Source organism: Moschus berezovskii, chromosome 22 (genome assembly GCF_049115385.1).
Source record: "Moschus berezovskii isolate FMDL1 chromosome 22, NW_MosBer_1.0, whole genome shotgun sequence".
NCBI classification, from domain to species: domain Eukaryota; kingdom Metazoa; phylum Chordata; class Mammalia; order Artiodactyla; family Moschidae; genus Moschus; species Moschus berezovskii.
The window spans coordinates 38400294-38413223 of record NC_142481.1 but is presented as its reverse complement, the minus strand read 5'-3'; the positions used below and the strand labels follow the sequence as shown (position 1 = coordinate 38413223).

Genomic DNA, 12930 nt, shown 5'->3' with positions numbered 1-12930 from the left:
AGAACCGTTTATTTCCTCATCCTCTGAGCCTTTCTTGAGCACCCGGTGTGGACCTACTTTGTGGAAGTCATACTAACGTGGTGCCACGCTGCATCTTGCAGGTGACGGGAAACTAGAGGAGGTTTAGACAGAAATGAGACCAGACCAGAGCTGAGTTTCAGAGATGAGTCTGGCCAGAGGAGTGCGTGATGGCGTGTGTGTGCATGTGCATGAGTGTGGCCTGGAGATCGACGGGGGGGTGGTCTCCAGGCACAGGGAGCAGCAAGAGCAAAGGACTGGGAGAAGGAACTGCCGCAGCGTGGCATGCCCCAGATAGCAAGAGAGATTCCCCAAAAGCACAGTGATGAGGGCGACGGAAGGGGCTGGCCGCTTACGATTGGAGCCAGGATGGAGCTCCCGTCTGGGCCAGCCTCCCATGCCCACCCCTCAGTGAGACCAGCACCCCGACAAGGCCCCCTGCCTCTTTCCCGCTTGCTGTCTGGACCTGGACTGGAGTGGCAGGAGCATGGGACTGCAGACCCACGTGCCTGGATTCCCTTGGGAATCTTACTGTGTGATGCTGGCTTTTCATTACCTCTCTCTGAGCCCCGTGTCCCAGGAATGCATTGGTGATTCTTAGAGGTAACACATTTTCTAGGGAATCGTCCTGACCCAGGGATCGAACCCTAGTTTTTCATATGAGCGTTTTATGGCTTTGAAACAACTGTACCCGTTGAAGAGTTTTAATGTACACAGTGGTCGAAAGAGTATGGGTGGCCCTCAGTGTCCCTGTCCTCGGATGCCCCAGTGCTTTATATGAGGTGACAGCAGTCAGCACCCCATATCTGTGGGTTCCACACCTGAGGACACAGATCCACAGATAGCGCAAACTGTGCCCTGTCAAAGGCTCTCCTTGGCCTGCTTCCCTCACGTCCAGTCCCCAGCTACCGTCCCGTCACCAGTGTCCTCGTGTAACCCTAGAGTTGGTCTCTCTGTATGCAGATTCACACAGCACATTTAAAACAGGCATATGCCATAGCTTTTAAAAGTTTAGTTCACTTACTAGTATACTCTGGAGCTTTTTTCACTTAGCATATTTTAGCTGTTCATCCATCTTGTGGTACGTAACAGTGGCTCAGTGGTAAAGAATTTGTCTACAGTGCAGGACATGGAGGAGATACGAGTTCGATCCCTGGGTCAGGAGGATCCCCTGGAGGAGAGCATGGCAGCCCTCTCCAGTATTCTTGCCTGGAGAACCCCATGGACTGAGGAACCTGGCAGGCTACAGTCCATAGGGTCGCAAACAGTGGACATGACTGAAGTGATTGAACACAGTGTTATTTTGTTCCTTTTTATTGCTAAATAATATTCTGTTGTAGTGACATGTGATATTTTGCTTACTCATTTGTGAGTTACGGACATTTTGATTTTTTTTCACTTTTTGCCTATGAAGGATAAACATTTGTGTATATGTTTTTGTGTAAGTGTATATATTTCATTTCTCTTGAGTATAAACCTAGGGGTAGAAAATTGCTGAGTTATAACTCTGGTTGACGTTTTAAAGAGCTGCCAAACTTCTCCAAAGTGGCTGCACCGTTTTGCATTCCCACCAGCAGTACATAAGGGTTCCTATTTCTCCACATCATCGTTAACAGTTGTATTATCTTCTCTTTCATTGTAGATATTTGAGGGGGATATGAAATGATATCTGGTTGTGGTTTTAATAAGAAAACTTTAATCACTTAATTTAAAAATAATTCTTAAAAAAAAGAGGGAATTCCCAGGCGGTCCAGTGGTTAGGACCCTGTACTCTTGCTGCCGAGTGCCTTTGTTCAGTACCTGATCCAGGAACTAAGATCCCATAAGTAGTGTGGCACAGCCTACAATAATAATTCTTTCCATTTAAAATACTTGTATTACTATGTGTTTTGATACTATGTATTTTTCCATATTTTCCCTCTCAATACCATTGATCACATATTGGATTTTAAATGGGTGTGAAGCTAATTTGAACTCTCTTCCATTCCTTAGATCAATTTGTTCTATTTCAAATCTGGCACCAACAGGTTTTAATGACAGTTATTTTATAAAGTGCTTTTGTTTGGAAGTCTCTCCATTATTACCTGCCTTTCCCAATGAATAGTCTCTGATATAATTGCCATTTGTGTCACATTTTAGATTCTACATGTAAGTGATATCATATGGTATTTGTCTTTCTCTTTCTAACCTACTTCACTTAGGATAATCTCTAGTTCAGTTCATGTTGCTGCAAACGGCACCATTTAATTCTTTTTATGGCTGAGTAATATTCCATTGTGTATATGCACCACATCTTCTTTATCCATTCTTCTGTCAATGGACATTTAGGTTGTTTCCATGTCTTGGTTATTGTAAACAGTGCTGCTATGAACATAGTGGTGTACCTGTTTGAATCATAGTTTTGTCTGGGTTTTGTCCAGGAGCAGGATTGCTGAATCACATGGTAACTATCTTTAGTTTTTTGAAGAATTTCTGTACTGTCCTCCGTAGTGGCTACACCAATTTACAACAATGTAGGAGGGTTTTGGCTACACCAATTTACAACAATGTAGGAGGGTTCCCTCTTCTCCACACTCTCTCCAGCATTTGTTATTTGTAGACTTTTTAATGATGGTCATTCTGACTGGTGTGAAGTGGTACCTCATTATAGTCTTGATTTGCATTTCTCTAATAATTAGCAATGTAAAACATATTTTAATGTGCCTGTTGGCCATCTATGTGTCTTCTTTGGAGAAGTATCTATTTAGATCTTTTGCCCATTTTTTGATTGAATTGTTTGTTTCTTTTGTTACCTAGTTGTATGAACTGTTTGTATATTTTGGAAATTAAGCCCTTGTCTATTGCATTATTTACAGATATTTTCTCCCAGTCAATAGGTTGTCTTCTAGTTTTGTTTATGGTTTCCTTTGCTATACAAAAGCTTGTACATTTGACTAGGTCTCATTTGTTTATTTTTGGTTTTATTTCTATTGCCTTGGGAGACTGACCTAAGAAAATATTGGTGCATAAAATATTTATGTCAGAGAATGTTTTGCCTATGTTCTCTTCTTGGAGTTTTACGGTGTCATGTCGTATAATTGTTGGGCCATTTTGAGTTTATTGCTGTGCATGGTGTGAGGTGTAAATCAACTTCATTGATTTACATACAGTTGTCCAGCTTTTTCAGTACCACTTGTTGAAGAGACTATCTTTTCCCCATTGTATTCTTGCCTCCTTTGTCAAAGGTTAATTGAGTGTAGCTGTGTGAGTTTACTCCTGGGCTGTCTATAAGATGTGCCCTCTTGATGTGGATTGATCTAAAGTCTGGAACTTTGTTGTTACCTTCCTCGTACTTAGATACTCCATCAGTGCATACTTTGGTCTTTTGCCTTTCTTCCATTCTTCCATATACCTTTTAGACATCTTTTCTTTTGTCAGTTCCTTATTGTTAGACAAGATCTCTGAAGCTGTGTTACATAGACATTTGTACCAGTGCCATTTTATTTTATACTTATTTGTTTATTTATGGCTGCTCTGTGTCTTTATTACTGCTTGGGCTTTTTTCTTTAGTTGTGGCACCTGGGGGCTACTCTCTAGTTGCAGTGCTCGGGCTTCTCATTGCTGTGGCTTCCCTCTTTGCAGAGCACAGACTTCTGTAGCTGTGGCACGTGGGCTCAGTAGTTGCAGCTCCTGGGCTCTAGAGCACAGGCTCAATGGTTGCGGCCCACAGGCTTAGTTGCTCCACAGCATGTGGGATTTTCCCAGATCAGGGATTGAACCTGTGTCTACTGCATTGGCAGGCGGATTCTTTACCACTGAACCACCAGGGAAGCGCTATTTGTTTATTTTCATTTTTTGTTATGCTGGATCTTCATTGCTGTGCATGGGCTTTCTCTAAAAGTGGTGAGCAGGGCTACTCTCTAGTTGAGGTGTGTGGGCTTCTCGTTGCTGTGGCTTCTCTTGTTGCAGAGCACAGGTTCTAGTCTCATGGGCTTCAGTTGTTGTAGCACTTGGGCTCAGGAGTTCTGGAGTGCAGGCTCAGGAGTTGTAGCATGGGCTTAGTTGCTCCATGGCATGTGGAATTTTCCCAGACCAGGGATCAAACCCGCATGACCTGCATTAGCAAGTGGATTCCTATCCACTGTACCACCAGGGATGTCCTTATTTTATTTTTTATTGAGATATGGTTGATATATAAATTACAGGTATGCAGCATAGTGATTCATAATTTCTACAGGTCATACTTCATTTACAGTTATCATAATAAAGGAGCTAATAAAACTAATAAAATGATCATCATTTTATTGTTCTCTTGGTAAGACAGTGATCAGTCCCTCTGGGTTTTCTCATTAAGAAGAATGTTTGCTCTCAATTATTTAAAAACTTCATGATGTATTAAGAGAGAAAGCTGCACATTCTAACCTCTTTGAGGTTTTATTAGGAAAGAAGTCTCTTAAGGGTTATTCCATGTTCATTTAATAAATTAGCTGTAATAAATCTACTGGATTGGAGGGGTATTTAGTGATGTAACAAGTCACTGTAAGGGGAATATTCAAATTTGCAGAGTAAGAGGGGCATCCTCTGGGCCAGATGTGGCGGGAAGTGATGCCAAGGAGGGCTGGGCTGTGCACAGTCCAGGGACAAGAAGAATCTTGCTTGGGAAAGAATAAGACCTATACATGAAGATGAGAAGGCTGTTTCTGGGTTGATGTCCTCAGAGGAGTTAGGAGGAAGGGTCAGTGCCTTCTTTACAGAATTCCTCTTGGAATGCAGAATAATGATGAGCGAGTGGTCTGTCTCCTCTCTCTTAGGAGCCTGTCCTATGGAAAGAACCTGAAAATTCAGCTCCAGGACTTGGTCCAGGAACTCAGGAGCCCCTCTCTGTGGACATCCTAGAACATCTATGATGAACCAGGGAGCCAGGTCCGTGACCATCCCTTCACTGAGGATCTTTCTACTATAATCCTCTGTCTCCAAGGCTGTTTGCTACTGACTTTCACAATGACCAATAATGATATAGTGTGTTTTTTCTTCCAGGGCTGGTTATTTTTAAAGAGCTTAATGTCTTACTCCAAGGGGACAGAGCACTCATGGTGGAAACAAAGGCATCATGTTAGACTGGCTGGGGGAGAAATGTGAATTTGAAGGACTTTCCCAGAAATTATACCATCCAGGCACTCCTCACTTCCACCTGGCACCTTGCTGCCCTGGATGAGTTCTTTATGGGACGCATGGACTTTGGACACTCTAGCCTGGAAAAGAAGCCTTGCCATATGCTGTGGTCGCATCCTAGTGCCAAGATCACACAGAGGCCAGGGATTAGCCCTTGTCTGGTGCCACCTAGGGTTCCCAAGCCTTGGAAATTAACTGGCCCGAGAGGTAAGAAATCTCAGTTCTGAGCATGTGTCCTCCATGGACTTACATGACAGTCTCGGGTATGTTCTTTACCCTTCCCCAGCTTAGCCTTTTCATCTGTTGAGTGGGGACGGTGATCCACGCCATAGATGTGACCATATTTCTTAAAGTCTCAAACTCTGTGCCTGAGCAAGGAGTTGTTGCTATTAGTTTGGTTGAAGAGGGGTGACTAAAAGGAGCTGGGGACATGTGCCCAGTAGGTCTCTGCTGGGGGTCAGGGGAGAAGCTGGAGTCTGAACCCTAGAACACATGGTGTTGGCCCCGGCATCTAGGAGTTGATAAGGCTGGCCCCTGCATGGGCCTCCTATCTTTTTCAGAGTTAGAAATTAAGTCTCTGGAGTTGTGAGGATTCGATGAAACACATAAAGCATGTAAAACAGTGCCTAACACATAGTAAGTGCTTTCTGAGCATTTATCGCTATTATTTATTAAGACAAGAGTGCCAGAAAGTACATTTGGGAACATTCTAGCATATTCCACCATGTAATGGATAACCAGTTAATTTCTAACTGTTGGATATTTAGGTTGCTTCCAATTTTTAACTATTAAAAATACTCTTGCAGAGCACAGCTTTGTAACTAAAAATTCTGTTTAAGTCCATGATTGTGTCCCAAGGCCAGCATATTAGAAATGTAATTGCTGAATCAAAGGGCCTTCAGACTTTTTAAGCTTTCACAAAATAAGTGCTCCTTGCCTCATTTTAATACTCCTACCAGCAAGTTGTTTGAGTTCCAGTTTAGAAGGGGAGAATTTGCTTAGAGAGAAGAGAGGGTCTGTATTAGCTAGGATTATATTTCACTCTGAATAGCAAAAGGGCCTAAGCAACAGTAGTTTAAACAGAATAGAAATGAATTTCCTTGTCATGTATTGGAAATTCAAAGTCAGAGAGTTCAGGACAGGAAAGCTTTACTCCCCACCTTCCTCAGTGCTGGCTTCTACCTCACATTCCAATATGACTGCCCAAGGTTTGGCCATCACACAAGCATTCCAGCCAACAAGAAGAGGTTAAGAATGATATACAACATTTCCACTGACATCTCATTGGCCAAAATTTAATTACATGAGTATATCTAGCTGCAAGGGAGGCTGGGAAATAGTCTATCTCAGATAACTGGGGTTAGGGGTTCTAAGAAAGAAGAGAAGAACAAATACGGGGGCACAGCTAGTTGTCTCTGCCAGAGACAACTTAGCTCAGACAGAGAGCAGCATAAATGGGTCCATGGAAACAAGAACAAATAAAGCATTATCAGGGCTTATCCACAGGGGATGAACTAAACCATCTGAACCCATGACATAGGCATAGATTATTTTGACAGAGAATACAGAAGAATAAGATTAATTTCTGGGCCTGAGCTCTGGGCAATGGCATCGAGACACTACAGAGAAACCACTTCTCTATCTTCTGTGTCCATCTCTTCTCTTCCCCTTAGCTGTGGGGCATGGTTTCTGACTGCCCCTCCGGGCTTTCCCCCCATATCACCTGTCCCCCAGCTCACCTACTTCGCAGCTCACCTCCCTACGTGGTCCCTGCAGGGTCAGCTCCTCATGGACCCCATTAGCCTCCAACTGGGCACCAAGAACCTGCATGGATGTCTCGTGAGGCTGCTCAGCAGAGACCCAGAATGGCTAAGTGCCAAGGTGAAGCTCTTCCTCCCCAATGCGGACCTGGGCTCCAGAAATCAGGCCCTGGACCCCACACAGAGGGTCATCCTGCAACTCCAAAAACTGCATACCCAGGGTCCGACCACCTGGAAGTCATTCATCCACTGCGTGTGCATGGAGCTGGATGTGCCACTGGACATGGAGGTGCCGCTGATGAGCACGTGGGGCCACGAAGACGGTAAGAGTGGCCATGGGAGGCGCAGTGCCACCAGCTCGTGGCCGGGGCCTGGGGAGTCAGAGCCCCCGGCGAGGCCAGGGCTTGCCTGGCCACACAGAGACATGTGGCCAAGCCGGGAACAAACGTCCGTGTTTCTGTGCACCTCCCAGAGCAAATGCCCTGATGCCACCAAGTCTGCTGGGGACCTGGAGGTCTCCTCCTTCCACCTTGCACTGCCCCAGTTGCCCAGAAAGGCAGGATACAGAGAGAAAGGACCAGGTGACTCCTTCCTGCCAGGAAGTTCCTGATAGCCCATACTGCCCGAGAGGTTTCTTTCTGCAAAGAAACAGTTCTAGGGAGAGCCCTCTGGCCGCCACTTAGGGGCAGGCTGATTGGACTCTGTCCTGTTCAGTGAACGTCCCTTGGGCTCTTCCATTTACAGAGCACTGTGGGGAAGCTCAGAACACTGATTGTGTTCTTGGAGAGGAAGTGAGAGCTCACTCAATAACTCTACAAGGCAGAGTATAGGGCAGGTGGGGGTGCACAGTGTACATGAGTGTGGATACACAGGTGTGTGCTTCTGCGCAGGCATGAATAAACACATGTGCATGCGCCCATATGCTTGTATGTCCACAGACCTTTAGAAATGCACGTGTTTCTGCCCCCAGCTGCCTTCAGGGCTCACTACCAGCGGTGCCCTCCACAGATCACCAAGTGTAGATTTCTGGCTTGCTAGGGACACCCCCTGAGGGATGAGTCCTGAGCCAGACACAGGGCCAGAGCTGGTCCCAGGGCATCCTAGCACATCCCCATGGCTTATCATCTCCTTCCCTCTTCCAGGCTTCCCCAGTCTTCTGGAAATTGGCGAGGAAAGCCAATCAGACTCTCAGCTCCACCCTGGTAAGGCCTGGGGTTGGGGAGTAGGGTGGGATGTGGAGGGTGGGTATATGCTAAGTCCCCCACCTGAAACCCAGAACAGGCTGGTGGGGGCTGGTCAGAGCCATTTTCCGTTAACTAGCCTCCTCATTCTTGGACCCATTTGCGCATTTCCCATGCCCCTCCCCAAAGCTTCCAGCCTCGCCTGCACCCTGTTTCTGCCCCTCAAGGCTTTGGCTTGTCTGATAGCTTTTCCCATGGGTCTCACCTGGAGCCTCCTGGGAGGGTTTGAGGTTGTCAGCCCTTAGTCACTGCCGGAATCCCCCACCTGGTTTCACTTGGGGAAGCCAGTTCTCACTTCCCTGTCCCCAAACCTCAGGGCCTCAGGCTCCAAGCCCACAGACTCAGGCCTCTCACCATTCGGACACCCTCAGGCCTGGCACTGACCCACAGTCTGCTGTCCACACCCAGGGAGCCTCTGACTGGTTTTCTGGTGGAGCACAGAGATGTCAGTGATCAGATGGTCCACTTCACTGATTCACCACTCTTTTCAGAACTTTTCTTTCCTTTTTGTTCCATCTTTCTTTTTTAACCATAGTCTCCTCATTTTAACCTCTCCTTTTTTAACGATTACATAGCATCAAATTTACCATCTTAACCATTTTTAAGTGTACAGTTCAGTGTATTAAACACATTCACATTGTTGCAACCATCATGTCATGTGAGAGGCACTCAGTCGTGTCCAACTCTTTGGGACCCCATGAACTGTAGCCACCAGGCTCCTCTGTCCATGGGATTTTCCAGGCAAGAATACTGGAGGCAGTTTCCATATCTTCCTCCAGGGGATCTTCCTGACTCAGGGATTGAACCTGCATCTCATGTCTCTTGCGCTGGCAAGTGGGTTCTTTTCTACTAGCGCCACCTGGGAAGCCCATGACGACCATCCATCTCCGATACTCTTTTTTCATCTTGCAAAACTGAGATTCTGTACCCATCAAATAATAACTCCCCATTCATCTCTCCCCCAGCCCCTGGTAACACCATTTACTTTCCATCTCTATGACTTTAAGTACGTTGTATAAGTGGAATTATACAATATTTGTCTTTTTTGACTGGCTTATTTCACTTAGCATAATGTTTTCAAGGTTCATCTGTGTTGTGTCATATGTCAGAATTTCCTTCCTTTTTAAGGCTGACTAATTCCACTGTATGTGTAAATCCCATTTTGCTTATCCATTCATCCTTCACTGGACTCTTGGGTTGTTTCCATATTTTAGCTATTGTGAATAATGTTGCCATGAATATGGGTAAACAAATATCTTTTCATGACCCTGTTTCAATTCTTTTTGAGTATATGTCCGGAATCTAGGTTCATATGGCAACTCTATCTTTAATTTTTCGAGACACCTCCATAGTGTTTTCCACAGAAGTTGCACCATTTTACATTCCTTCCAACAGTCCACAAGGGTTCCAGTTTCTCCACATCCTTCCAACACCTTTTTTTTTCTTTTTTGATAGTTGCTATCCTAATGGGTGTGAGGTGGTATCTCATTGTCGTTTCGGTTAGCATTTCCCTAATGATTAGTAATGCTGAGCATCTTTTAATGTGCCTATTGGCCTTCATATTTCTTTTTTGGAGAAATGTCTGTTCAAGTCCTTTATCTATTTTTGAATTCTGTTTTGTTGTTGTTGTTGCTGCTGTTTTAGGAGTTCTCTCTGTATTCTGATTATTAACCCCTTATCAAATATATGTTTTGCAAATATTTTTCCTATTCTGTCGGTTGCCTTTTCACTCTGTGGGAACGGCCTTTTGATTTAAGATTTTTTAATTTTTCCTGAAACCCAGTTTTTCTATTAATTCTTTTGATATCTGTGCCTCTGGTGTCATCTTCAAGAAATCAATGCCAAACCTAACGTCCCAAGCTTTCATCTTATGTTTGCTTCTAAGAGTTTTATTGTTTTAAGTCTTACATTTAGGTTTTTCATCCGTTTTGAGTTAGCTTTTGTATGTGGTGTTAGGTAAGGGTCCAGCTTCATTCCATAGCCTGTGGATACCCAGTTTTCCAGCACTGTTGAAACGACTCTCCTTTCCCCCACTGAATGCTCTTGGCACCCTTGTCAAAAATCACTTGACCGTATGTGTGAGGGTTTATTTCTGGGCTCTCTATTCCATTGGTCTTTATGCCAATACCACACTGTTTTTGATTACTGTAGCTTTTTAGTAAGTTTTGAAATCAGAAAGTGTGAATCTTCCAGATTTTTTTTTCTTTGGGGGATTGTTTTGACTATTTGGGTTCCCTTGAGATTCCACATGAATTTAGAATGGACTTTTCTATTTCTGCAAAAAAAAAAAAAAAAAAAAGGCATTGGGATTATAAGGGCATTGACTCTATAGATCACTTTGGATAGTATTGATATTTTCAACATTGGTAAGTCTTCCAATCCATGAGTATGTGATATCGTTTCATTTATGTGTTCTTTCCTTTCTTCCAGCAACATTTTGTAGTTTTCATTGTACAAATCTTTCACTTCCTTGGTTAAGTTAATTCCTAAGTACTGATTCTTTTTGATGCTATTGTAAATGGAATTGTTTTGGTAGTTTTTTTTCTCAGATTGTTTATGGGTAGAAATGTAGCTGACTTTCGTGTGTTGACTTTTTATTCCTGCTATTTTGCTGGTTTCATTTATTAGTTCTAACAGCTTTTTTGTGTGTGGTGTCTTTAGGGTTTTCTACATATAAGATCTTATCATTTGTAAACAGAGATGATTTTACTTCTCTTTTTCAATTTGGACATCTTTTATCTCTTGCTTGCCTAATTGCTCTGGCTAGACCTGCCAGTTCTATGTTGAATAGACGTGGTAAATACCTTTTTCCTGATCTTAGAGGAAAAACGTATAGTCTTTGACAATTGAGTATGATGTTTCTGTGGTTTCAGAACCTTTATTTCTGTAGAAGTACTGACTTTTTACTTACAGGTGTACATGGTAGTAACATCACCAGGCTTTAACAGAAAACATCCTTTTGGACCGTAGCCCATCAGACTCCTCTGTCCATGGGATTCTCCAGGCAAGAATACTGGAGTGGGGTGCCGTTCCCTTCTCCAGGGATCTTCCCAACCCAGGGATCGAACTCACATTCCCTCCCTTATAGGCGGATTCTTTACCACTGAGCCACCAGGGAAGCCCCATCCTAGCTCCCCAACAAATCAAAACTGATACCTGGTCCTTATGTCCCTGATCACTGAGATGGCATAATTGTCACCTGGCTGTAACCAGGTCTGGTTGATATTTAGCTAATGAGTCCCTTATTAGTAGAAGACTTATTAAAATATTGAAATACAAGGGAATTCCCTGGCAGTACAGTGGTTAGGACTCTGTGCTCTCACTGCCAAAGGCCCAGGATCAGTCCCTGGTTGGGGAACAAAGATCCTGCAAGCCACACAGTGTAGCCGAATATACACGCTTGGCTACATATATATATGCACACACTCTTACACTGATTGCAGCCCCTCTTTGGGACCCCTGGCTTTCCCTGAAAACCAGCAACTAAAAATTTAACACCTAACAGGGTAAGGGGCCTGCTTCAGGGCCATTCTGATTGATCACCAAAGCCTGGCTATAGGAGTATCCTTTACTTCTTTTATTTTATTTTAGACTTTTTTTTTATGTGGGCCATTTTTAAAGTCTTTATTAAGTTTGTTACAACTTTACTTCTGCATTTGGTTTTTTGGTCCTGAGTCTTGTGAGATCTTAGCTCCCCTACCAGGGACCCATCCCGCACCCCTTGCACTGGAAGACGAAGTCTTAGCTGCTGGATCACCAGGGAAGTGCGCTGCTTTACTTCTTAAAATCCTTTCTTCATCCTCTTTCTTTCTTACTCCCTTCCTTTCTGTCTCCCCTTCATTCTTGTTCTCCTTCCTGCCCTACCCTCTTCAGAAAACTATTAGCTCTTGAAAATCCATGCACCCAGACGAGAACTCGTGAGACTAGTGAGAGCAGTGAGGACGTGTGGAAGAGGGGGACTAAGGGGGATAAAGCATACGGGTGGGGAGGGAGGGCACAGGCCTGGCCAAGCCTCGGGGAAGCTCCACTTTCCTAACCCAGAGTGCTCTCAACAGAGCGGGGTCCTTTCCAAGCCACTGTTGGCTGTGGGCCCAGCTCCCTGCATTCTGGTCTGGGAGGTCCCCAGGCCCAGAGCCTCCAGTCCTCTCACTTGGGCCCAGGGACCCCTCTGCAGACAGAAGCTGATGTGAACACAGCCTTTGCTTGCTATCGGCCTTCACTCAGTCCTTGAGTATAGATATATTTGTCTGGCTGCTGCCTGTCTGTGGATCGGAGCTCCCTGAAAGTTCTGGGTACCTCCTCAGCCCGGGCCCCCAAACCTCACCCCTTACTCCTCCTTTCTTTCCTTCCAGGCCTCAAGCGGCCTCATCAGAGCTGTGGGTCCTCACCTCGCCCAAAACAGCTCAGGAAGCAGCAACGAGGTGGGTACCAAGGTGGGAAGTGGATTGCCTTGGGGCAAGGACCCAGACCCTGGACTCTGTCCCCTGATCACAGGCTTTCAGCTGGTCAGGGGCTCTTGTCTTCCAGGCTCCCAGGAGGTCCTGGGTGGGCAGAGGAGGGTGGTGGATCTGGCAGGGATGCCTTGCTAAGCCCCCAGGGGCAGGGCTTCTGCAGAGATGAGGGAGCTCAAAGCATCCTGGAGGTCGCAGCCCCATCACCCAGGTTTTTCTGGGGATGCTTCCAGGTCCTCAGGGTTTAGGGAGCCCCAGGGATGTAACAAGCATGACCTCAGAACTGGGCTCTCAATGACCAGGTTAGAG

General features: G+C 45.0%; 1 protein-coding gene across 9 annotated transcripts in view; it reads left to right on the top strand.

Moving 5' to 3' along the window:
- The window catches only part of NLRC5 (NLR family CARD domain containing 5), an 89776-nt gene that overhangs the window by 27189 nt on the left and 49657 nt on the right, over window positions 1-12930 (top strand). For 8 of the 9 annotated variants that reach the window (XR_016035769.1, XM_055412708.2, XM_055412712.2 and 5 more), the window contains 5 exons: window positions 4809-4920; window positions 5035-5376; window positions 6946-7252; window positions 8072-8131; window positions 12523-12591. Coding sequence is in view for 8 of the 9 variants with exons in the window: in XM_055412708.2 (XP_055268683.2) it covers window positions 6958-7252; window positions 8072-8131; window positions 12523-12591 (424 nt within the window). In the remaining variant the exon portion in view is untranslated. The remainder of the gene's footprint in view (window positions 1-4808; window positions 4921-5034; window positions 5377-6945; window positions 7253-8071; window positions 8132-12522; window positions 12592-12930) is intronic. The other variant, XM_055412709.2, reaches the window with a different exon arrangement.